The 25,028-nt window shown below is 42.2% G+C and overlaps 2 protein-coding genes across 10 annotated transcripts in view; both read left to right on the top strand.

Moving 5' to 3' along the window:
• Positions 1 to 9: 9 nt before the first annotated feature.
• Positions 10 to 17,403, top strand: COMMD6 (COMM domain containing 6). Of its 8 annotated transcripts, XR_010471144.1 has the most exons (10): positions 3,970 to 4,121; positions 4,759 to 4,817; positions 5,407 to 5,472; positions 5,637 to 5,713; positions 6,991 to 7,159; positions 8,279 to 8,431; positions 9,481 to 9,625; positions 12,512 to 12,592; positions 15,303 to 15,356; positions 17,225 to 17,403. XR_010471144.1 is itself a non-coding variant. In XM_065056031.1 (7 exons), the coding sequence occupies exons 5-7, from the start codon at positions 7,142 to 7,144 to the stop codon at positions 9,529 to 9,531; spliced, it is 222 nt and encodes a 73-aa protein (XP_064912103.1). In that variant the 5' UTR covers positions 10 to 283; positions 4,759 to 4,817; positions 5,407 to 5,472; positions 5,637 to 5,713; positions 6,991 to 7,141; the 3' UTR covers positions 9,532 to 12,191. The 8 variants fall into 8 exon arrangements, 4 of the variants coding, with proteins under 4 accessions (XP_064912103.1, XP_064912075.1, XP_064912095.1 ...); XR_010471146.1 differs by lacking the exon at positions 12,512 to 12,592; XR_010471145.1 differs by lacking the exon at positions 15,303 to 15,356.
• A 3,467-nt stretch (positions 17,404 to 20,870) lies between these two features.
• The window catches only part of TBC1D4 (TBC1 domain family member 4), a 111,448-nt gene continuing 107,290 nt past the window's right edge, over positions 20,871 to 25,028 (top strand). The window contains exon 1 of one of the 2 annotated variants that reach the window (XM_065055965.1): positions 20,871 to 21,590. In XM_065055965.1, the coding sequence (XP_064912037.1) occupies positions 21,096 to 21,590 (495 nt within the window). In that variant the 5' untranslated portion in view covers positions 20,871 to 21,095. The remainder of the gene's footprint in view (positions 21,591 to 25,028) is intronic. The other variant, XM_065055974.1, reaches the window with a different exon arrangement.

Below are 25,028 nucleotides of genomic sequence, written 5' to 3'. Positions count from 1 at the left end.
CAGGGGGCGCCCGGGAGCCCGCTGCCGCCCGCCCCGGCGGGAACCGGGGGTGGGCGGGAAGCAGGAGCTAAGCGCTTGGGCAACCTCTGGAACAGTCTCCAGTAGCTCAACCGAGTCACAGCCGGTCACCGGCGGTGAAAACACACCCATGGAAAGGGGGGACAGGCGAGACAGGACATAGGGATTGGGGCGGAACCGTAAAGCAGCGCTGGGAGCGAGGTCCGCATAAGCCCAGAGGCAGACACGAGTAGTAAGAGCCCCGTGTGACCTGCCGACAATTATGGTAAGATGCATTAAAACCAATTGAAAATGGCATTTCTGCCCTAACGCTGGGAGTCTTCTCATGACTTCGCATCTCAGGAGCATAAACATGCTACTTCTTGGCCTTCTGGCTAAGATCAAGCAGAGTGTAATATATACATATCATGGTGTAATATATATTTTATATATATACATACCTGATTTAGCATTATGCCTTCTTTCAAGTTAATTAAAATCAGCTAAAAATGAAGGAAGGTGGCAATAAAGGCAGGCTGTTGGGGATACCACACAGTTGGAGGCCCAGGCACTGCAGAAACCCAATTCACAGTATAATTTCCCCTGAAGAGCTTTTTGAAGGACTTGGTGTAGTTCTTTAGAGAGTGTTGATGCAAATTTCACCCCATTCTGTAAATGTTAAATTTATGGAGTAAATTACCTACTGATGGTTTTATTTTCCTTTACCCCCTGTAATCACTTCTCAGGACTACGGTGATGCTACATGCCTGTGCCTGAAGCTTCTGCATTAACCTATCAACAATGCTGTAGCGTTCTGGGCTACGAAGATGGTTGGGGATCTGGAGCATTGTGTACACATACGCAGGCATGTCGCACAAGAGCCAGAGGCCACGAATGCATTGCAAAGAGCAAGTTTTATTTTAGTTACCTCTCTACTGGGGGATCTCCGAAGCCACACCTGAGCTCCCAGGCAGAGGTGACACAAGTGGGGACACAGGTGCTGGTCAGTTCAGCCCTGCTGGAAGATCCCTGGGCCTGCTGAGCTCGCCTGTATTTCAAGGCTTCAGGCAGGCGCAGCCTCCCGCTCTTTCTCACAACAAAGCAGGAATCTCAGACATAGTGATAAGGTGCCTAGGGTTTCTCACAGGCCTATGTTATCTAACACAGAGGTTCTACTCATCAAGCACACAAGGCCAGTAAAACAATTAGTGTGATGTGTGTGCTTTTTCTACAGACAGGTGCAAGTCACTTGAGCGTATTTACATTTAACTAACCTCCTCGCCAAATCTTCCACTATATCCCCATACAAGCATCTTATGAGGAGAGACTGAGAGAGCTGGGTCTGTTCAGCCTGGAGAAGAGAAGGCTGAGAGATCTCATCAATGCTTATAAATATCTCAAGGGTGGGTGTCAAGAGGTTGGGACCAGACTCTTTTCAGTGGTGTCCCATGACAGGATGAGGGGCAACGGGCACAGACTGAAGCACAGGAGGTTCCATCTGAACATGAGGAGAAACTACTTTGAGGGTTCCAGAGCACTGGAACAGGCTGCCCAGATAGTCTGTGGAGTCTCCTTCTCTGGAGACATTCAAAACCTGCCTGGACACATTCCTGTGTGATCTACTCTGGGTGACCCTGCTTTAGCAGGTGGGTTGGACTAGATGATCTCCAGAGGTCCCTTCCAACCACAACCACTCTGTGATTCTATATCTCTTCAGCAATTCAGTCTAATTGTAGCTCATGAGATTTCTCTGTTTTAGTTTCTATACCAAGTGCCTCCCCATATTAAGTTCCCAGTCCTCATCTAGCTAAAAGATGGGCCTGTACTGTCAGATCTGTGCATTGACCTTCCTCTGCCCCGAAAAGCTTCATAGAGCAGACTTGCAGAAGACAGAATTGTCTGAAGATACCTTTAACTATGTGGATGGGCAGACAAGCTGAAATCATTACATAGTACACCACATTCTGTTCCAAATTCAAAGAAATAAACACATGTTTACATGTTGATGAAAATAGCCGCCAAATATCTCCAAATTTCAGCAAATGATTCTGTAATTACGAAACCACCAGGACATTCAACTTCGCATCTATCTCCACATCTTGGACAAAGCATGGAAAGTAACATAACAAATATTAGTCATGTTGCTGGAGGCACTACTAAGAGACTTGATGAAATTGTAATAGAAAATAATATCTAAAGTTGTCTAGATAACAAATTACATCACAGAGTTACCTAAAATAAGAACAAAGAGATTATTAAGTCAAGTCCTTGATACAAGAGACAGATATTACCATTACGTATATTGCAAGTGTTTTGGTAATCATGAGGTCATAAAAATACATACTACTCAAAAACATTTGCACACTTAATTACATACTTTTAAAGGGAGAAGCCAAGATCAGACAGACCATAAATGTATAAAGCTCATAAACACACACCATGTTCCATAATAATTAGCCTTTTCCTGAAATGTATTCTAAATCCTGTCATCAACATTTATCAAAAATACATAATTTAAAAGTAGCCAGCACTACTGCCTGATAAGTTATGTTTACTACTCTGTCACGGTCTTACACTAGATCTACTGAGATTGTAACACTGCAATACAAAAAAAAAAAAAAAAAAAGAAAAAAAAAGAAAAAAGCTAAAAGCAAATTTAAAATTGATCACTAGAAAAATCCAAGAATATTTGCTATTTTTAAAAGGTGAAGGATCAATGCTGGTTTAGGGCTCCAGCCACACCCCAAACTTAATTCAGTTAGGTTCAGTATGAAACACTTACCAAAGCTTATTCTAGAAGGGGCTTTTTTTTTTTTTTTAAAAAAAGGCTATTTTCCCATAAAACTGAAAGCATAGTTTATCTATACAAATCATATACGAACCACACAATTTAGTTGCAGGTGTACAGGCCAATTCCACAACCCACCTCTACAGAGTACGGTCACTCCATGTATCTGTACTAAGTTCAATATACCGTATGTGCTGCAGGCTCACAGAAGAGCACAAGACTTATGTACCCAAAACTGTAACAAAGAACACCAGGAAAACCCTGATGCCAATTAACAACAAACCCAACTGAGTAAACAACTTGTTGTGCAAACTGGGTGTGACCTAAACTGCCATTTCCAACAGCCTCCCCCCACGATTCTCACACCAGTGCCATTTCCCAAGCCACTGCTGGCACAAGCACCAGCACAGGGGCCTGCAGGGGCAGGGACGGGTAGGCCCTGAGACACTGTCTGCAAGTGATGCTTTCCACACGCTGCCTGCAGACCCAACAAGGAGCTTAAAACATGGCCCTGGTTTTACTTGAATCTATTTAGGAAGCGATTTACTTCAAGAATCATAGGATTACAGAATATTGGGAACTGGAAGGGACATCCGAAGACCATCTAGTCCAATTCCCCCACCGGAGCAGGAATACCTAGGTGAGGTTACACAGGAAGGTGTCCAGGCATGTTTGAATGTCTCCAGAGAAGGAGACTCCACAACCTCCCTGGGCAGCCTGTTCCAGTGCTCTGCCACCCTCGCTGAGAAGACATTTCTTCTCAAATTTAAATGGAACCTCTTGTGTTCCAGTTTGAACCCATTGCCCCTTGTCCTATCATTGGTTATCACTGAGAAGAGCCTGACTCCGTCCCTGTGACGCTCACCCTTTACATATTTGTAAACATGAAGGAGGCCACCCCTTAGTCTTCTCTAAGCTAAACAGACCCAGCCCCCTCAGCCTTTCCTCATACGGGAGATGCTCCACTCCCTTAGTCATCTTTGTGTCTCTGTGTTGGACTCTCTCCAGCAGTTCCGTGTCCTTCTTGAAATGAGGGCCCAGAACAAAACAAACCCTCCCACAACAGAGAGGGACTCACACCCAACTGGCCTCGAAGCGCCATAAACGAGTCAGAGGACACAGACCCGCGGGCGAGGAAGCTCCGCCCTCCCTGGGAAGAAGAGCGCATGCTCCCTGCCAAGCAGCCAATAAGAACGAGGCCGCTCGCCCTGCCTCGGTCTAGTATCGCCCGAAGCCAATAAGAGCGGGGAGCGTTGTGTGGCGGAAGTTGGGCCTCGGCGGGAGCGTGGCGCTATGGCCGCCACACCTGGGATGGTGCGGGCGTTGGAGGCGCTGGGTGAGGGGGTAGCGAGGGGATCTCGGGGTGGGGGGACGGGGACGGGGACGCTGAGGGACCCACCCGGGCCCGCAGGGTGGGAGGCGAGGGCTGCCTGTTCCGAAGGGCTCAGCCGGCGGGCCGCCCTGCGGAGCCACCTCGTCCCGGGCGAGCTGTTCGGGGTGGGCCCTGGCGAAGGCTTGTGGTGGGTTAGTGGGGCCTTCCCGGGTGTCCGCGGGTCGCCTGAGGGATTCGCCGCTGGGCGGCGGCCTGGCTGGAGCCGTGTAGCCGTAGGGAGAGCAGCGGTGCTGTGGTGCTGGTACCGGAGGGCAGGCGCGGTTGCCCGGTACGCGGAGGGACGCGGTGCGGATGCTGCTCCGCCGGGTCGGGGGGTTATTTAGGGGTGTCAAACTGTGCAGCTGCATAGAGTCAGTCAGGGGCTCTGAGGGGCCTTATGGAGTCGCGCCTCTTAGACTTTACTTGGGATGCTGAGCAGGTTATGTTACTGCTATTCATGACATTCTTTTAAAGAAAGCTTTGCTTTTAAGGTAAACGCATGTGTGATGACTTAGGAATTCTTCAGAGAGAGACTAGATTTATTACTGTAACACCTTAAGGATTTGCTTCTGCTCACTGTTGCTTGTGTTTTTTATTTCAGATGTTGGTATTGTAGCAGATAAGATTAATTTAATACCTCAAGACTTTTTTGCAGAACTGGTAAGTAGGGCAATAAATGGGCTGTGGGAGAGCTTTTGGCACTCTGTGATTCCAGAAAAGCTTTATATTTGGCCTTTTCCGTTTTTTGTCTTTTGCAAAAGGAATCTTATGTATGTGGTAGCTTAGATTTGCATGGCTCAGAAAATGGACCAGTCCTGCTAAGAGTAATGGGGTTGCTTTAAAATTTATGTTTTTATCACAGGAGACTTTAAAAAATGTATTTTTGCCTTTCATCTAAAGGAGATATGAAGCTAGCTTGTCTAGAAAACATTCAACTTGTTTACCGTAGTGTGCACTTGAACAGGATGACTGTTCAGTTAGTGTGAAAGTGGTGTGTTAAGTGCAAATAGCTAGTGAGGTAGTAACTGAAAGTCATGACTGAGTTTGCTTTTCTGGATTTGATATAGCTTTAAAACTAGTCATTTCAATGACTTTATTCTGCACTTAAAGCAACCTCCTGTTGTCTATTTTTGCATTAACCAGTTTCTTTTTTCTTTTGTAGTCTCCCAAGTGTTCAAACTAGCTTTGTCTTGTATATTAAAATATGTATGAAGAACGTTTTCGAACTTACTTTCAAACTTCTTTACAGTGTGAACAAATAATTCAACATCTGAACCATAAGATCCCAGGTGTAAATACAGCTGAACTGTGTCAGGTATGTTTGGATAGTAGTACTTAAAAGCAATGATATTAGCTGTATATGCTCTAAATAATAGATTACTCAAGGCAATTTTTGTCTGTGCATACAGGTACAAACCACTTTTTTTATTAATGCATGGTTTATTATTATTTGTAATTGTTTGAGCATTCTGTTTCCAGAGAATTCAAACATCTGGGGTTGAGATTAATGTTGGTGACCTGGCAAAAATAGCTACCATTATTTCCCTTCTTTTTAGGTAAGCACAAAATAATTTACTTTGCCTCGTGTTTGTGTTTTGGTGTTTTGTGGTGTTTTTTTTTCCCCTCCATCCCTACTTAATAGTGGTATTAAGAAATGACATTGCAGTGGGTATAAACTAAACTGATTTGGGAAAAGGGCAAAAGTTAGTAACTTTCAATATACAAAAAACTTCTGGATTTAGTTTACATTCTTAAAAAATGTGGTTGTTTAATATAGGCTCACTTTTTGTAATTAAAAAAGCTAAAGTAATTGTTCTAAGAATCCTGTCTGCAAGCTTTAGAACTCACTGGCAAAATAGAAGAGGAAGTTAAGCTCTGTAGTGAAACCAAGTCAGCTAGGCCTCTGCCTGGAAAAAGGATGTTCTAAAAACTTCGTGTTTCTTACAGATTAGAAACCTGTCTTTGTGTCTGTTTGAAGGGCACATAGTTTCATAATGTTGAACTCTGCTGTGACAAAGATAGAGTTTTCAGGTAGTATTTTTAGCTGGTTTGCTGTAAGATTTCCTCTCTTCAGAAAGATACAATTTTCAAGATCTTGCTTTTCCTTTTAATATCTAGTATCTAAAGGTTTTGTAATGTTAATATGACTAAGGAAAATTTACCAGTGGAAATTTAACGTACTGCTTTTTCCTCTATAAAATACGAAGCTTTAAATTATATTAGACCATGCTACTTGGAGGACCAACTCTTTTTCTTTAAGAGGAGTAGACCTGCATGAACAAACCTAGGGTGGGAATTATTTACCTGTTTTGTAGAGGAAATCAAGTGGCAATTTTTCTCCACACTTGCTGCCTTTTCAGTTGGTTTATTGCATCATTTGACTCATCTTAATACCAATTATGCCATTACCTAGAGGTCCTTACTTGCCTTTTGGTGATACTGAAACTACCTCTCCTAAATGTTTAATTAAACTGCTTTGTGTAATAATATTGTTTAACTGCTTTATGCACACACCTTTCACTGAATTATGCCTTTTTCCAGTTGCAACAGCACTTCGAGGCTGCAATTATTTTGTTTTAATGTTGCGTGTTGTGCAAGTGCAGCAAAGCTTGGTCTCTGCATACTAAGATGCATGAAAAGTCATGTTGTTTTTTGCATGTGGATACAGATTAGTAAAATATTCTGGAAAAAAAAATCACAGGCTACCTTATTATTGTAAATTACATAGACACATAAAGCAGAAATTTAAAAATGCCTGTTTGGGGTGAAGTGAAAAATTTTATTCAATTGTGGAGAATTAAACTGATGTGGTGTTCTTTGGATATACCTATAGCACAGCAGCCAGAAACAACCTCTCTACGGAAGAACTTGTCACCACCTTGGGCAATGCAGTCAGCGCGCTGCCAAAACATGCGGTGCAAGTTATTCGTCACGTATGGAATGAGCAGGGTAAATCCATTAGTGTGTCAGAAGATGCAAGAAATATGGCCACAGTGGGGCAGGTAACTAAATGACAAAGTGCAGCTGAGCTATTACTTTTTCAGAGATGTCAGTGCTTTGTTATGTAAGTTGTATTGTCTAGCACATGGTGGTATCTTGACTGCTGAAAGCTTCCCTATATCAGTGTTGTTAAATGTCTACCCAGACAAAGCATATACAGTATAAGCTGTCTAAATGCTGAACAGCTTTCTGATGTTATTGTTTGGATGTTAATGTTGCGTGTCTAACTCTTTAAAATCAGTGGTTCATAGTGGTATTAGGGGAGGTGAGTGGCAGATAATTGTGTTAGCTGTTTTTGTAAATACGTTTTTAAATGTAATTTGAATTGTTCTTTAGAGTTGATAACACTAGCACTTGATTGTTTTATTTGTTGTTTCCCTAGGTTTAACTTTTTTAAAGATACTTTCTGTCAATTTTCAGCATTCCTGGTTTTTCCTTTTTGAAAAAATATCACTGAGTTTGTGTGTTAAGATTTTTTTCTTAACAACAGTTTGAGTGCAGAATTAGGAAAAACAAATCTTTGTCTGAGGCTTGATAGTAAGTGTCTAAAGGCTCTCTTTGCTTCTTTGTTCAACAGTTCTAAAATGGTTAAAAATAACTTACCTGCCTGAAATGTATTTGTGATGTACTTCGATTTATCTAAAATACAGTTAGGAAATGCCTTTTTCCCCCCATTATTACTATTATAAAATTCTTTGTCACTCTCTGAGGCTTTTCTCATGTTTCCACTTGATTTAGAAACTTAAAAAAAAAAAAAAACTAATCAAAAAACAAACAAAACCCTAAACAACAAAAAACCAATTCATGAATCGTCTACAAGCCACGTGAGCTCTGTGGTTCAAGCTTCAGTTAGTAGAACTGTAAATAGACTGTACTTGACTATTGACAGTACTTGAATAATGAAAACAGATTAAGTGAAGTAACTTATTAAATTGCTTATTTTTTCACTATTAGAATGAAGGGCAGATGACTTTTGTATTCACAATATCTGAACATGTACGTTTCCCATTTGATTACGAGCTCTAGATGTCCTATATTGTCTGTAAAACATGCACCCAATGAAACAGCTGTGGTAGGCTAGATCTCTTTAACACTGTTTCCAATTACATTCTTCTTTGCAGTTTGTAGATATTAAATGGAAACTGGGAGTTGCGATGAGCTCTGACACCTGCAGGTCTCTGAAGTATCCTTATGTCACAGTGACGCTAAAAGTGGCAGACCCTTCAGGACAAATAACAGACAGATCTTTTGAAATGACAATCCCACAGTTCAAGGTCTGTAATCAGTGTTACTTGATTCAGTCTCTTAAAAACAAAGGGACATTGTTGTGAAGGACCAACCGTATACCTCAAGGCATATGTTTGTGTTGCTTATTTACCAATACAGTCATTCAAAGATGAAGCATTAAACAATTACTTAAAGCACTGAAGATAAATACTTAATTTTGTAGCATTTAGTTCTACATCACTTATCTGAAAATGCTAATTTAGTTGTAATTGATACATCCTCATATAAATAAGCCAACAACTGAAGACATAAAGACTTTTGGGTCTTTCTTGTTAGTTATTACTCTTACCTTGTTAAAAATTGATGAAATATTAAAAATCTGTGGAACTGTTCCCCAGCCTCAAAATCTAAAACTTGGGTTAGGCTTAACATTTGTCTAATGATTGGGAATGGAGGTTGGTCTGCTTTGTCACCACTGGCTCTTAATTGCTATTCCTTCATCTGTAAACTTATGTAAGTTGGTTTAATTTTGCATAAATGTGGCACTTCTGTTGTCATTCCTGCTTAAAGGGCCAATATGTCACTCAGAATATTGCACAAGGTTACAAATGAAGTCCTGGCAGGACTTTGAGAAGGATGTTCTGAATGCTAAGGTGTTGTGAAGAATAGGATTCATTTTGGTTGAAACCTATTTTTATAATTTGCTGTTCAGCTACTATAAGAAATGGATGCTAAACTTGAGAAGCCTGGATTATTTCAAATGGGAATAGAGACATTTGCATGAGAAGGTTTTTTGGTGTTTTATTTGTTGTGGTGTGAGAGCTACTTTGTGTTTTTCTTTCATAGCATCTTCTATTAATAGGCAAACCAATACAAATAAAGCATCGCTTGTTTAGATTTAATAGCGAATGTGTCCAAATGCCAATCCACCCACAAAAAGAAAAGGAGAAACTTTCAGTTCAAGCTGCAAATTGTAACTGGAGGAAAGAGGGAATGTGAGAGGCGTGGATTGTGATTTTTGTGCTGTTAATACTTTGAACTGCAGTTTGAGCTTTTCTTTAAGCAACTGAAATTTATCTTAACTCTTGCTTTTTAGAACTTCTTCAGACAGTTCAAGGAAATGGCAGCTGTTCTTGAAACAGTTTGAAGAGAACTTTTTATTTACACTGAAATTTTGGACAGACTTAGGTCAAGTAAACTTTCCGTTCTGCACAGGGAATAAAGTGCCATTTTTCAGCAAGGTATGTATCCTTGTCTTTGACAGGTATTTGTCAGCATCATCCTTGCATTGCTGTGAAGATTTCTTTGCTTTCTGAATGCTTGAAGCCAACTCTGCAGTGTTTGGAAAATGAGTCCAGCTTTGTTCATTCTGATAGAGAAAAAAATCATGATGTGTACAGAGAAGCATCACTGTAGACTTTCTAATATTAATGAGTAAGAAACTACATGTTTAACTCTGGAGTGCAGAAAGATACCTGGAAATCTTCACTGAGAAGATACTGAGAGAAATATAAATCCCATGTTAACACTTTTGTCTGTAAAACTGAGGTGTGCATTGACTCAAGGGCAATATTAAGGAGTATATGAAGTTACACATAAGAAGCATAGCATTATTCTTGAAGAACAGCAATGTCAAGTAGTTGTAGGTATTTGCAGACCTCGCTTCCAGTCTTCTTTTAATAACTGGAGAATGTACTTGCCCAAACAGCTTCTTTATTTCAAATACTTATTTCTCTCCACCTAGGCTTATGAAAACTGAGTTAATGCATTAAGCTTTTCTGCAGATCCAAAATTTCTTCTTTGAAATAAAGCCCAGAAACTAATTTAAAATGAAGGGAAAAAGGTGAATTTAATTCAAAACCATTTAATATATTTTTGCCTTTGCATTTAATCCAACTCTTAATATGTGGCAGTCTGCTTTCTAATTAAATTGGAATATTGATGTAGCTGCCTCACTCCAAGCCCTGAACTAGAAAAGTCAAGAGGAAACTTGAAAATTCAAGCTGGAGTGTTAGCCAAGCACATCAAAAAAGGGACCACACTAAAAGTCAGCAAGATTTTTTTTTTTGCTTTTTGTATGGTGTTGCAGGAATCCACTAGACTGTTGCATATGCTTAGTCTCAGGCAATATCCTAACCAGCAGAAATTTTACTTTGATTCTGAAGAATGGGGGCACTGCCAAAGGGGGAGTGATAAATCCAGTGTGCTTGCATGCCTTCTATTTTTTTAGTATCTTGAGTTTTCCATAAACAAAATACAAATTGCAAATACAGTGGGATGTCATAAATACAATACTGTTGCATTTCAAGATGTGCTGGTGATGAAATAGAGCAAGTAAATCTGGAGAGAGAGAATTCAAACTGCTAAGCAGACTGAAGTTTATGCTGCAACTTTACGACTTCAGAATGGTAGAGGCAAGAACCAGTTTTGCTGGGACAGATCTTCAAGTGATTTCAGGCTCCCTGAAGTGAGAACATCTACCTTTTTAACCCACTTAATTTTTTATTAACTTCCGTAGAAGGTAGCAGAAAGTCATGGGTACAGGTTATGCTGTATGCATTAAAATAAACTGCAGCACATCATGCATGCTGCATACTGCAACCCTTTTAATAGAGATATACATCCCACTATTTGGGCATTATGCATGGTGCATAAAAATAGTACTTTGGAGTTGCTTAGAAGCCCAAGTAAAACAGTGTTGGCTTTAACAAGAAATAGTAAAAGTTTTGGGCTGTGGCCATTGAGCTGGATGATACTTCATTTGCGCTGCTGAAGTACAAGGTGTTTGTGGGCGGAGAGAGCAGATTGCTCCTGTCTGGGACCCTCAGTGGAATGTCACAAAACAGTCTTGGGAACAGGCTTCCTTTGCCTTTTCCCTGTTGTCTGCAAGGGCGTAGGGCTGAACACAGTGCAAAATATCCTCTCTCTGTGTAGAAAAGTGATGTGTGAGCAGCTGATTTTTTTTTTTAATTTGCAGAAGCTGGAGTGTAAGGCTCCTATAACTGGAAAAAATTGTCATGCTTTGGCCTAGCGAGTGAATTGGTTTACATCAATGCAACAGCTACAGGAAAATAATACTTTTGTTTTTAAGTAAAGCTGGAGCCTTACAAATACTTCCTGTTTGTTCTAGTGCACTTAAGTTCTTCATATCTGGAAATATTTGTGCCTTCATTGGAACTGAATAGAAAAGCAGATTTAATTAATCATGTCTTAACTTCTAGAAACAATCAATTTAGTAGATGCTGGAAGGTAATGAGTAAACTTTCAATTACTATTTTTGCTTAGTCCATCACCAAGAGGAGAAAGTTGGCACCCTTTGAAAAGTCTAACATGTTGTCAAGTCAAAAATTTTAGAAATATTAATGAATATTTTTTTACATCTCTCAGAACTCCAGCATGTTGTAACTCTGGCTGGAAGATGCCTGGACACGTGTGCTATACTAGTTTACTGTCTGAGAATTTTCAGAGGTGTTTATGGACATCTAGGAGATGTGATTAAAAGTTGGCTATGTACTCAAATTTCTGAGATGTGTCCTGATCACTATCAGTAAGAATTCCTATACTGAGTAATGGAAGAATTAAGTACTTTATTAGAAAAAAAAAACACCAAACTAATAGTTTGTAGGGTAGCACTATTAACATGTTTAAACAAGCTGTTGAATTTTGTCTATATGTGCAGAAACCAGATCACTTAAAGAGAATCAGGAGTCATTGTGTGTTCCTATGTCTTCTTGATTGATAAGAAATTGTATAACTATTTTTTAAGTCCACCACAGTCATTAAACATATAGGTAACAAAGATAAAAAGATGTCTGTGTTTTATTTTAAGCCTACTGCATCAAGGTCTGTCTTGTAAATAACTATAACTAGTAAACTTCAGGAGTAGACTCTGACTAAACTTCTTCCCTTATTAAATTAGGATGAAGTTCAGGCACATGTGGTCTGTCTCTGTGGTGGGGTACCAAGGAGATGAGGGATAACTGCAGGCTGCAAGGAATATTTGTATGAATTACTTACCACTAGACAAAACATTTTATTGAACCAGGAAGAGACAGAGGACATATGAGATTAATGAGATTTTGCAGGAAATTGCATTCAAGTGGTTTTCTTTCCTTAACTGTATTTAGGAGAGAAGTAAACAATTTTCAACATTTGCCTGGAACAGAGCAAGAGGAAGGAAGAGGGGTGTGAAAAAATGGTCTTGCAAGGTAAACAAACCCAAAGGAAGGAATAAAGAAGGAATCTCCTGGCAATGACTGTCTGTCATCACATGACATTTTTTTTTTTGCGTGTTTCAAACACACCAGACCATTTGCATAAAGCTGTTTTGTAGAAAAATGGGGAAAGGCCCACAGAATGGCTGTAGTCCTATCTGCGCACTAGTTTTTTATATACTTAGCTTCTGCACACTTTAGCCTAGTCATTGCCAAAGTAAGAGCATGTCTCCATTCCTACTTCCACAAAATTATACTGTATTTTAACCATGTTTTAAAGGTATGTCACTTCGTTTTTTCATGTGAACCTGTCCCTCTTTATTTTTTACTTTCCTGTTTCAAGCCTTTGCACTATGTTTGGACACCTTAAGATACATTAGCTTGGACCAACTAAATACAAAGGTACATTGATAAACTGGGGGAGTGGAAGAATGTTGTTTCTTCCTGTTTGCCCTGTTCCCTCTGGTGTTTGAATGTTTTATTACCCTCTTAACTGTGGGACTAATGAGAGGGTAATTTCCACTCCTTTGCAGAGGCATGCAGGGTTCTTCTGTTTAGCCCTTGCGGGTACTAGAATAACACACACAAGTTCCTGAGTCATTTAATCTATCTGCAGCAAAAAATGCCCCATCTTTGAAGAACTTCTGCAATGGGGCAGAGACTTAAAATTCTGCAGTCTCCATCCTATCCACTACCTTGTAGTTGATCACGGTAGCAGTTGTTTCCCAGATGAATTTTTAGTTAAATGTTATACACCCATTGGTTGGGCTGCTAGCTTACTGGGCTCTTGCTCAGTTCCCAAGTTTGAATTATGTATAGAATAGTCATACATGTATAGTACATGAAATAATGAGTGCCTTGACCTGGGTTGGGCTTGCACACTGTGCTGCCACTGTCCTCCCTTTCTGAGGCTGGGTCACTTCATGAACAGCTGGATTTGCTTGTCACTGTGCCATTTTGGCCAAATATTTGTTTCTACTGTACAGCACTGTCCATAAATACCCATCCAGTTCCGCTCTTGGTGCTTCAGTGTGAGAAAAAATGTGTGTTAGAGGGATGATCCTCAGCATTCTTTACACTCAGTCTGGACTCATTTGAAAGACTTCCTGACTCTCATTTCCAAGGCTTTTCTGAGAGGAAGGTGGAGGAAGGACCTACCATTTGAACTGAGTTACTGGGATATGTCTATGATTACTTATGATTCTGTGTCATTGAAAAAGGAAGCTGAGATTGCTGATCTTCTCCGTGGAAGCTAATTTTAGCATTTTTGGATTTCCTCTTCCCTGTACTACATTTTCTTCCTATGGCTAATTACAGTCTAGCTGCCCCAACCTGAGAGCTGTTTCTGTTCCATGTCTGTAGGTGCCACAGTTTCCAAATACTCTGTTAGTGTTCACATTACAAATATTTATATTTGTAAATAAAATTTGTAAAAAAAAAATTTGTGAATTTGTAAATATTTATATTTTTAAATTGGAGATTTTACTGTCAGATTTGTTCTTCTCATGCTGAGCTTTGGAACAGTAAGCTTTAATATGCATATTAAAACAGAAGGAAAATTCTATTTTTTCATACAATAAGCTTCTGTGCTAAATAGTATTTTAAGAGGAATTTGTCATAGCACCGGTCACCAGGTGGCACTGCTACACACAGGAATCCTTACAATGCATGTCTGACAATGGGATAAGGACTTCATCTTCTCCCTTGTGTAGCTTATATCTGGAACTGTGCATCTTCATGTCTCCATAACTTCCATCCTACTTACTACACTGTAGAGAAATGCTCTAACTTGTGTTAATTATTAAAAAGATGAGTGTAAAGATTTCAAGTGATGTAAACAAGACTTAGTATTTTAATAACAGACCATATACCATACATTGTTTTAAGCTACTGCAAATATACAGTAAGTTAATTATACTAACAGTAGTTAATTACACTAAGCATTATGACTTGTTCTTTAAATAGTATCACGTTACACTTCTGTTGGGGCCTATTCTCATTTTACATTTTTTTTTCCCCATTTATACATCTCTCATATTTTTCTAGATCTGTATCTTGTTCATAGAATAAGTAATTTGCATGTCTGTCTGAGGTTTTCCTGCAGTTTAACCACTCTAAAATCCTTCTTCCTATTTTATGCAGCCTTGTTTTCAGGATCTTTATGCCCCACTTAGGGATATACTTTTCTGCCACTGAAAGTGGCCCTGTTGCTTCATTTCCCTGTGAATTACCTCTGAATCCCAAAAATAATGTTTTGGTGTTCTTGGTACTACGGAGGCTGCAAAGAATTTTTCTTTTGCCTAGTATGTCATCACTAGTGTGTCTTAAACAGGTTACAGGTATTTTTAAAAAATAAACAAGACCAAAACCAAACTCATCTGAGAGCTTGGCCAAATTAAAGCAAGACCAGCTTCCTTCCTGCTGATGTTTCTGAACCAGCAAGTACTGGATGCTGCAGCCAGGCATGAAGCTTGAGAGGGGTGTTAAAGTTTATATTTAAAATGAGTAGAGGAACATAAGCGCGTGTCTCACATGAATCACAGGTGTGATGTGCAATGCTGCTTCTCACAGTTGGGAATGTGGGAAGATGAGAGATGCTTGGCAGTTGACAGAGTCAAGGCAACAGATGTCGATTTACCTTGGAGAGAGTCAAGGACGATGAGAAAGAGGATTAAGGGGTTCCCATCTGTTCTTTTTTTGGCAGCTACACTGGCACCGTTCTTGGGCTTGTGTTGGGGCTACAAGTGCTCTGTTCTTGGTAAGCTGCACCTTCTCTTACCCAACATACAGTAAAGGTGTGAACTTAGAATAACATTTTTAATAGTGAGACACTGTTGAAGTCTCAATGATATTTGTGTTTTTCCTCTTGGAACAGATATTTGTGACCTTTGAAGTCAAAGTACTCTTGCTTTCCAAAGCATCTATATTCTGTATTATTAGCAGTTCTGTAGTAGAGTGCAGAAATATTAACCTTTCTAATCTGTTGTTCATCCTTTGTAATAATGTATTTGTGGACTAATATCAAGATATCCCTTTCAGCTTTGGCAAGGACAAGAAATCCTGTCTTAGTTTCCATTGCCAGGGTGTTGGAGGGGGACCGGGATCCCTTCCAAATCACAAAATGAGATAGATGTAGTGGGTACTGTCAGGGAGAGAAGTGGACTCCAGCAGCTGCAGTGCTCTCTTCTTCTATTTTTTCTCTTCTTTGTATGTTACTGTAGTGGTTGGGGACTAGTAGGGAAGTAAATGGCTCCTTCATATAAAAGCAGAAATAATTGGGAATGTGGAAGTTCTTGTTCTAGAAGTTGCTCTGTCTCCTGTGATAACAACCTTTGCAACCGGCCTGAGCTGCTAGCAGCCACCAAACTCCATATTATCTCAACAGGGATTTTTAGTAAGCTGATCTTATATCCCTTAAAATTATTGCACACGTTCTTACCTAGAAAGATGCTCTGATCACACATAAGCACACCAGGCTCAAGATTAAAACTTAAATTTTAAACAAAAAAGTGTTTTTCACCAGATTCAAAGTGTGCTGTGCTAGAAAGTCTGATGGGGGACAACTGTTACATTAAAGAATAACAAAATAAGTATCTGCTCTACAATCAAATGCTTCTTTGAAGAGAAACATAATAATTCAATGCCTTGCCTCTCTTAATCAGTCCTACATTAAATTGAATAACGATATACTGAACACAGACACAAAATGTGGTGGGTCGCCTTAGGTTCTAGAGATGTTTATGAAATTTCTATCTAAGGATTATTCTCTTATGAACTTTGCTCATTCCAGTTCCCTTAAATCTGTTTTTGAGTGGTTCTTATTGGCAGAACAAATTATAATCTGTCATTACTATGAGAAAAGATTAGTGCTATTTGAGAAGAAAAAAAAAAACAAACCAGCAAACCACCCAACCCTGCCAGATTAATTTAGTCATTTTTACTGTGTACAAAGTGTCTCTTGCTATTGAAATATCTCTGACCTTTGTCATTGCATTTTAAACTCTATACAGGCTCCAGCATATACAATTTTCATTATCTGTAGTGATGTTATTACACACCTAATAGAGGAAGCACCAGAATTTCTCTAGCAGCTGAAGTTTAAAGCTTTGATAATAAGCACAGTCTACTGGACTTACTTTCCAAAACTTCCAATTATATTTCCGAAACTTAATTAATTAGAGTCTTCAACTATGACTGGGTAAATTAATAAAATGTTTTCTAAAGTAAAAATGTCTATATCTGAGACCTTACTAAAAGGTGAGCTTGAGAGCAAGATGAAATTTGACTAATGCAAATACGGTAGTGAACCTTGAAACCCCAGAGAGTTAAGTGACAGCATTCTTAGAAAAGCAATAGGATTAAAAGCAATTCCAGCTATGGGGCGTATTATTGACATAAAGTACTCCAGTCCGGGGTGATTGAAATTACACATAAATTATGGGATTGTAAAGGCAAGTCTACAGCTCCTCTAATAACTTAATATTTTTTTCTGCAATTAAAATTGTGGCTAGAAAGCTTAAGGGGATGGATGATTACTAGCAATTAACAGTCTGATCATGTGAGATGCTGAGATCTCTCTGCTCCTGAAGAAATTACTGTGAACTGTGGTTGCTTACCATTTTGCAGGTTTAAATCCTTTAAGACTGAAGATGAACTGATGATCTGGATGTGATACATGAAATGGCTGCTGTGGTGCCATGTTCAGGAACAGTATATGCTATCAAGGTATCATCTTAATGAACAAAATGTATTTCCTTTAATAAACAGAGGGAAAATATACTTACCCATTTTGTTTGGAAAAATAATCTTTATGTGTGGTACTTTATTGACAAGCACATTAAATCCAAAATGTTCAGAGGCATTTACGTACATTTAGCTGACCGTATCCATGTTTTGTCACTTCAGTAACATACTTTGAGAGATTTTGTATCTAATGTCTATTTAGTCAACAGCAATCAATGGCAGGTTATCAACAATTCAAAAAGTGTGACTGTGTGTGTGCTTGGTTTTATTTGACCAACTGAACATGTATGTGCAGCACATGATATGGCAGTTATTGAGCATAGTACTTTAGATCTTACAATATAGATTTTACTTTGAATTTTGCAATTTCTTCCAAGAAGCCTGACCAATAATAATAAGGGACATTTTTTAAATTGTGGACTCTCATCAGAGGCTTTGTCTGTCACATCTCTGCATGGCTGCTACATTTCCACTTCTTTCCATTTGGGATGACCTGGATAAAAACTGCTCATTCATCAAGAACAGACACGAATTTCCAAGGCTCTGTGGATAAGGGCTATGGAAAGTCGCTTTCTTTTCTATTCCACAATTTCTGATTGTCGTTAACTGAGCTATAAGGATTACATGGTTTAGGGTAATTCCTAACTATATTGTACAAAGAATTACAGGATGATGCTTTTGTTACCACTACAGTTTTAAACACTGGGGAGAATTTACATGAGCAATATGCCAGAGGTCATGAGCGAAGGAATACTGTGCTCAATATGAGAGTAATCAGAAAGTTGTAACTTAAAAGGTGCATGAAATCTTAAAACTGAAATGAGAAGAAGGGACCAACTTCAAGAAGAAAAGTTATGCAACTAAAGGACTGAGTTTCTAATGAAACCCTATTAATGAGATGGGAGGATAAAAAGTAGTAGGCAAATTAAAGGATAAGAAAGAAATGATGAAGCAAATGGATAAATGTAGTGGACAGCTAAATGGGATTATTATGAATAATCGATTCAGAGAGACATAAAAAGCTGAAGCAAGAAGAAAGCATGAAAACTTTGGATTAACATCTGAGAATTTGATTATGAAGGTAGTTAAAATATTAGTGGTAGAGTTTATGTAAATTAATCTTAAGAGGGATTTGTATAAAGAATTCAATAATAACAATAAATTAAGTCAAAATAACCACATCTCATATCATATTAAGGAAATTATCCAAAAGGAGAAACCACACATAACTGGTGCAATGGTGACAACTGAAGAGTTTCAGATTTGTCTTCCACACTTTGTTCCTCGGAGTTCTACCTGGTAAAACAATTTATCAAAACTGAAGTGCATCCTTAGCAGCTGAGAACCCAGCTCTGTAGCATCTTCAAGAGAAGGCTGCTTGTTTTGTTTGAGCAACATGAGACCATCAATAGCTCTGTGATTGCATAAGAGGATTTAAGCCTCTTTTTGCCTGTTTTATTTTGTTTGTTTTTTCCTAATGTACTGATGATTGTCTTCACATTTCTTGATTATTAAGTGTTTGTATTGCCACAGCATCTAAAAACCTCGGTGGCTGTCTGCAACCTGGTTTTGGTGGGTTATATACCGAAAGAATACAAAGGGATCTAATAGTCTCGGAGACAGTGTTTGCAGCCAACTGCAGCAATTCAGTATGGAGGAGTTTCCCCCTTAGGCTGCTTTGTTAGAGCCATTTCATTATTTAACCCATCTAAAATCATTGCAACAGACATATGAGGGGGTTTCTCCGGTGTTTCAGTGCAAGCCCAGTGCTCGGTTCACTTCCCTAGTAGTTCAAATCGCTCTTTGCGCTCAAGTGACTGAATTGTAGCTTCACGCTCCGGATGAATCACCTAACGAACCGTTCCCCAAAGGAGCCAGCAGCCTTGCTACCCCCATTGCCCCCCAGCAGCTATCCCCGCTTCCTTTGTGCCAGCAGCCGTGTCTGTGTGAGCCCTGTCACTTAAATTAGAGGCGGCTCAGGGAACTGGACTGGCAGAAAACGAGCAGTTCATTGCAGCATTAAATCAGTGCTGCCAGGAAGCGAACGGGTCTTCTTCCAGGTGCGTTGTCACAGGAGCCTGCCGGCTCCCAAACTGTCATCCTGCAGCGCTGGAGCACAAAATCTCCAATTACATTCGCAGCTAAAGGCTTAACGCTAACTGTGCAGACTGAGCAACAAGAAATTTTTTAGGTTTGTGATGCAGAAAATTTGGCCGTTATCATTTAACTACCTCCCTTGTAAAATGTAATGTACAACACCACATTTCAGATATTAATGTGTGCAAACGGTCAGCTTGGGAAAGCAATTCCATTCTGGCTTTAACTTGTACAGTTTTAGCAAATGTTAAAGCTGGTGTCCAGCCTAAGTAAGACTTTTGCATTAGCTGCCCTGTTCTAAGAAAAGCTCATTTTAGCATGTGCTATATTTGAGATCTTTCCAAGTTAGAATGTTAAAACCAAAAATTACAACTGATAATCACAATGAATTCAACCAGATTATTAAACTGGGCAAAAGAAGAGTAAAATACTTTGCTCAGGAAACGAGCAGAGTTGCTTGTAAAGCTATTAAAAATACCGCTAACACGACAGTTTTTGTGTCGCTTCTGATTGTCGTGGGTTGTGTCCTGCTGTGCTGCGTGACTCCTCTCTGCCCAAATAATCTAGCACGCAGCCTCAAATTACACGGAGCAGCTCTTCAGCTCAAGCTACAGATTTGTTATTTCTAGAGAGGGTTAAACCGGTTGCCATAATAGCATGTTACTGGGAATTATCGCTGCTGTTGCCACGGATGTAAACACAAGGGCAGTCACTAACATTGACAATTACAGAAGGGATACGGATGCTGTGAGTGGAAAAGCTTTCTTCAGCTACTTTCTCAGGTAGAGGGGACTACTAACTAACATTTACAGTAGGTGGCGGATTTTTTTTGGACCAAATAGATGTTATCGCGATAGCGAGAGGGAAAAAAAAAAAAACAACACAAACCACTCAAAAGCTCCAGCAGGAAAAAGAAACCTAGAAAAAACTATTTCAAAATCAGTCTTAATTAAACTCTGACTCGGCAGGGAGACACTGGTGTGACACAGCCGTGGCAGCACCTCAGCGTGTTTGTGACAAGGCTCGTTTTCCCTGCGTGGGGGAGAACCGGCGGAGGGAGCGGAGCCCCGGGCGGGGGATGTCCCGGCGAGGCTTCTCGCCAAAAACAAAACCAACTTTGAAAAAGCTTGAGAGCTTTTAAACGGGGCGGGGGGCGTCCCTCTATCTCCCTTCCTCCACCGTTCGGTGACCTTACTCCCCTTGCGGACGTCGTCCTCCTCCTCCCTCCGCGGCCGGTCGCGTTGCGGGGCCGCAGGGAGAGGCCAGCACCGCCCAAGAACAGCGGCGGCAGCAGCACACGGCGGAACAGCCCGCGGCGCGCAGGCCACGTTGTATTTTTGTTTGGAGCCCGGGGCGGCGCCGTCCCGCCCCTCGGCCGCGGGTGGCCGAGCCGCGGAGCCCGCTCGGGGCGTAGCTTCTCCGCTCCTCCCCGGGGCGTTGAGGAGGAGGAGGAGAAGAAGGAGAGTGACTCTGCCGTCCTTCCCTCCCCGCGGGCTGACCCCGCACGGGTAGGCAGGGAGGCGGCGCGGCTCCGCAGACGCACCCGGCGGGATGCGCGCTTAACAGCGGCTCCGGCCGAACGCAGGCCCCGCCGGCTGCACCTGGCGCCGGGGGCAAGCGGGCGCGGACCGCCGCGCCCTCCGCCGGGGGACCCGCCATGGAGAAGCGAGGAGAGGGCGGGCCGCTCTCCCACCCCCTGGAGCCGGAGCCCGAGCCGGAGCCGCAGCCGGCGCCAGCCGGGGAGAAGCGTTTCAGGCTGTGGTATGTGGGCTCGTCGTGCCTGGACCGGCGGACCACGCTGCCTATGTTGCCCTGGCTGGTGGCAGAGATCCGCCGCCGCGGGCAACGGCAGGAGCCCGGCGGCGCCCTGGGCAGCGGCGTGCCGGCCAGGGAGGTGCTGCTGCTGCTGGGCACCCCCACGCTGCGCTGTGTGCCCGCCGGCCCCGCCAGCCCCGGCCCCGCCGCCGGCCCCGGCCGCCCCGCCAGCCCCGCGCCCGCCGTCTTCATCTTCGAGCACAAGGCGCAGCACATCGCCCGCTTCATCCACAACAGCCACGACCTCACCTACTTCGCCTACCTGATCAAGGCGCAGCCCGACAACCCCGACTCCCCCATGGCCTGCCACGTCTTCCGGGCCACCGACCCCAACCAGGCGAGTGGCGGCGTGGGCAGAGGGAGGGGGCGCTGCCCGAGGTTTCCCCCCGGCTTTGCTTCCTTCTCCCCTCGCCCGAACGGGACCCCAGGCGCTGCCCTGCGCGATCGCAGAGGGGGTCGGTGTGTTTGGACGGGGCAGGGCAGCGCTTGCGAGGCGCTGCGAGACCGTAACTCCCGCAACACACCCACCCGTGGACAGAGAGGGGGGAGCGTCCCCGGGGTCGGCAGTGCCCGCTGGGCTCTCCCCGGGGCAGCCGTCCCGGGGCTGCACCTGTGCTGAACCGCGCCGAGCTGCTCGGGCAGCTGCAGCGCCCTCGGGGGCCGCAGAAAGCGGGGCGGTGGGCACAATCCCCCGTAGCCGTGGGGTGCTGTGCCACCCCCTGTCCCGAGCGCATGGTGCATCCACCTGCCAGCCTGGGGGTACCAGCCTCTGCGAAGGATGAGCTGGGAGATGGAGCCCATTTCTTCCTCCTCGGTCTCCCTTCCATAGGGAGGACTGGCATCCTGCAGTGCCTCAAGGGCGAGTGCACAGTTTGCTCTGTGAACAAAATGCGGGATTTGTACTAAGCCGTCTATACGGTGGTGTAGGTGTTGGGAAGAAATTGAGTACCGAGGGTTGTGTTTTCACACAGAACCCCGCTGGTGTGGAAACCATCGTTTGTGACCAGCGGGCCCTGTTTTGCTCGTGAGTCACGCTAAGGACACCTGGCCATGCTCAGGCACACTCGGTACTGCTGCAAACAACCAAGGTTTGGGTGGAGACATTGTTGATAAAGTGCCAACTGGAAAAAAAAAGACCCAACAGTAGGACCGTCTTTTCCTGACTCTCTAACAGGCTTTGGCTTGTGTATCAAATGTGCAGCAGACTTCTTTGTCCTCCCTGTTTAGAGTACGTGAGCGATGGTGGTTTGATGAGTAGGTTTGATTGCTGATTTTGCATGGTGACAGCAAGAAAAAGGCGTTTCGATAGCAGTCCTTTGGCTCAGTATGTTAAGACATGTTCCCCTCAGTTCACAGGTATATGGAGGAAAAATGCATGCAATTAGAAATGCTGAATTTTACTGAAACCAGTTAGCTGACTTACTAGATCTACTGAACAGTTGCTTTGGTATCTTTATTAAAAAAAAAGTGAATAGGGTAAAAAGTATTAAGAAAATGACTGAAAAGTTCTCAGTATATTAATTTTTATTGGAGCCAACATACTGCCATAGATTATGACATGTGAGGGATTTAGATTGCATACGTAGCTGTGGCTTGAGCCATCATCAAAGACAGCACAGGCAGTATCCCAAGTGGAGGTAACTACGTTTGACTTGCTGGCAACCGCTGCCGCTCTTGCGCTTTGCCAGGAGAGAGCACGCAGGAAGAGCGTGAAGTGCAGGGGATCGTGCCTGGCAAGGGAGGAGCCAAAATGTGCTTTTAGGAGCCTGACTGTATGGACTGAAGGCATCCAAGGTTCCTGCTGTTCGCAGGAGATGCTGAATCAGATTGATTTATGGGGTAGGCCTGCCTTGGTACCATGAGTTTGTAAGACAACCTCATGCTGCAGGATAACAGATTCTTATTACTCTTCTGAACATGCAAAATACTATGAACGTTTCTATTTGGGAGACTATTTCTGACTAAACTTTTTATCCGTACGTCTTCCCTTCTTTCCTTGTGAAGGAAAATGTGCTTATGCGCGTGGAATTAAATCAAATTGACGCTATAGGTAAAATCTTCCTATTGAAGGAAGTTATTAGTGAGAACAAGTTTCCTTTTATAAGCTCCAATCTTTTTCTGACAAGATTGTCTGAATTTTAGCTGTCAAGATTTTGGGTTTTTTTGATGTTCTTATCATTACTGAGTAAGCCCCTTGCCTGAGGGTTACTCAGCGCATGATTTCCAGACCAAGAACTATAGTAGGGGTAATAGACGCACAGGCAGCGATGTGAATCACAATTATCTTACTAACAAGCAGGTTTTTTTAAGGCATCAAAAGGAAAAGAACGTGGAATTATTTTCCCCCCTCCTGAGTTTTGTTACCAATCATTGAGGCTTGGTTGGCTAAGTCTGTGCAGGTCTCTAGCTGTTGTTCTATGCTTAAGGGTAGTCCTGAGTAGATGAAATCAGGCTGCAGGTTGCTAGCTCTGGAAATCTTCTTTCGAAGCTCTTAATTGTTTGTTATAAAGTAGATGCACGCTTTCAACATCTTTAAGTATGTACTTCTGTTTCATGTTGGTTATGTGAACTTTGTGGTGCGCGTTAGCTTAGAAAGTATTTTGCACGGCTGTTATTTTAAGGCGACCTCATTTTCCATCTTGGGCCTTTGTCACTTCCAGCCAACGTAAGCTGGCACCGATACTGAGAGGAGTGATCTTGTCCTCTTCAAACCTCGACCCCTCGTTCCTTCCTCTCAGCTTTGTCCTCGTGGCAGCACAACTTGTTTGTGCAGCCGCATGGCGAACAGGATCAGGGAGTTGACGGACATTAAACTTGGCTTTTCCCCCACCTTCGCTGGGTTACTTCCAAGCCGCTTCCCTCTCTTGCTTTACTGTACAACCCTAATGCCATTTACGGCAAGAGGAACAAAATAGCAATGAGTGACCAGAAAGAAGGGGGGAATAGCCTTTTCAGCAGCTATACTGTCTTCAGGCTAGCTGGAGATAATCATAAAGCCAAAGCAGTTGGTAGTACCAAAGTCTGGGTAGTTCTAAGTTCAGCAGTAGCTCTGGAACGAAGAAACAGTGCAGGAGGTGTCGTGTGGTCTTTGAGTTAGAAGGCAGCTAGCCGTAATTTTTAATGGTAAATTATCAAAGCGAGAAGATAATATTGACTTCCAAGAGATTAATGCTGGCACAGTAATTCATAAAACAGTGTAGTTGGCAATGAACATTTTGGCTTTGAGCCCATCGTTTTGCCCAGCAGTGGTATTGTGCGGGGTCTAGGCTGCATGTGCGTTCCCTGTGACCACGAAAGGGGCTGCTGTTCGCAGGAGAAAAAGCAATACTTTTTGCTATTCCCTGCAAATTTCTTTAGCAGACGACCAATAAAAAGCCAATACGATACGTGCTCTGATAACATCAGGTGGGAAGATAACATTTTTTTAATGTTATTTGCCATGACCAAAGGAAAATGAGAGAGTGTGAGGTGGTATGAAATATCTTTACATTTTATTTGAAAGCCAAGAAGTGGTAGGGAAAGCTGAAAAGCAGGAGCCAGTGGGTCGACTCCTGTTCTGGAGCAGTACTTTGGCACAGTGTCAAACCCACAGCTCAGCTGTCGGTGTGGGGGTGGATATTAAAATGCTTTTATTGGCGGGGGGGAGTCTCTTTCTTTTTGCCCTTTATTTACAAGGAGAGAGAAAAATTCTGGAGCTGCCTGACTGGTGAGTATGGGAGCAGAAGATTTTTGCTTTTTCCCTCAGTAATATTGCTGTCTTTGCCACTCCTCATAA

Source organism: Columba livia, chromosome 1, assembly GCF_036013475.1.
Source record: "Columba livia isolate bColLiv1 breed racing homer chromosome 1, bColLiv1.pat.W.v2, whole genome shotgun sequence".
Lineage (NCBI taxonomy): Eukaryota > Metazoa > Chordata > Aves > Columbiformes > Columbidae > Columba > Columba livia.
This window is presented reverse-complemented; position numbering and strand designations above follow the sequence as displayed.

Excerpts from the sequence above, each read along its gene's own strand:
- COMMD6 (XM_065056003.1), top strand. The coding sequence starts at position 4,079 with ATGGCCGCCACACCTGGGATGGTGCGGGCGTTGGAGGCGCTGG. Across the intron at positions 4,818-5,406 it reads AAGACTTTTTTGCAGAACTG|TGTGAACAAATAATTCAACA; the intron begins GTAAGTAGGGCA and ends ACTTCTTTACAG. Across the intron at positions 8,432-9,480 it reads TGACAATCCCACAGTTCAAG|AACTTCTTCAGACAGTTCAA; the intron begins GTCTGTAATCAG and ends CTTGCTTTTTAG.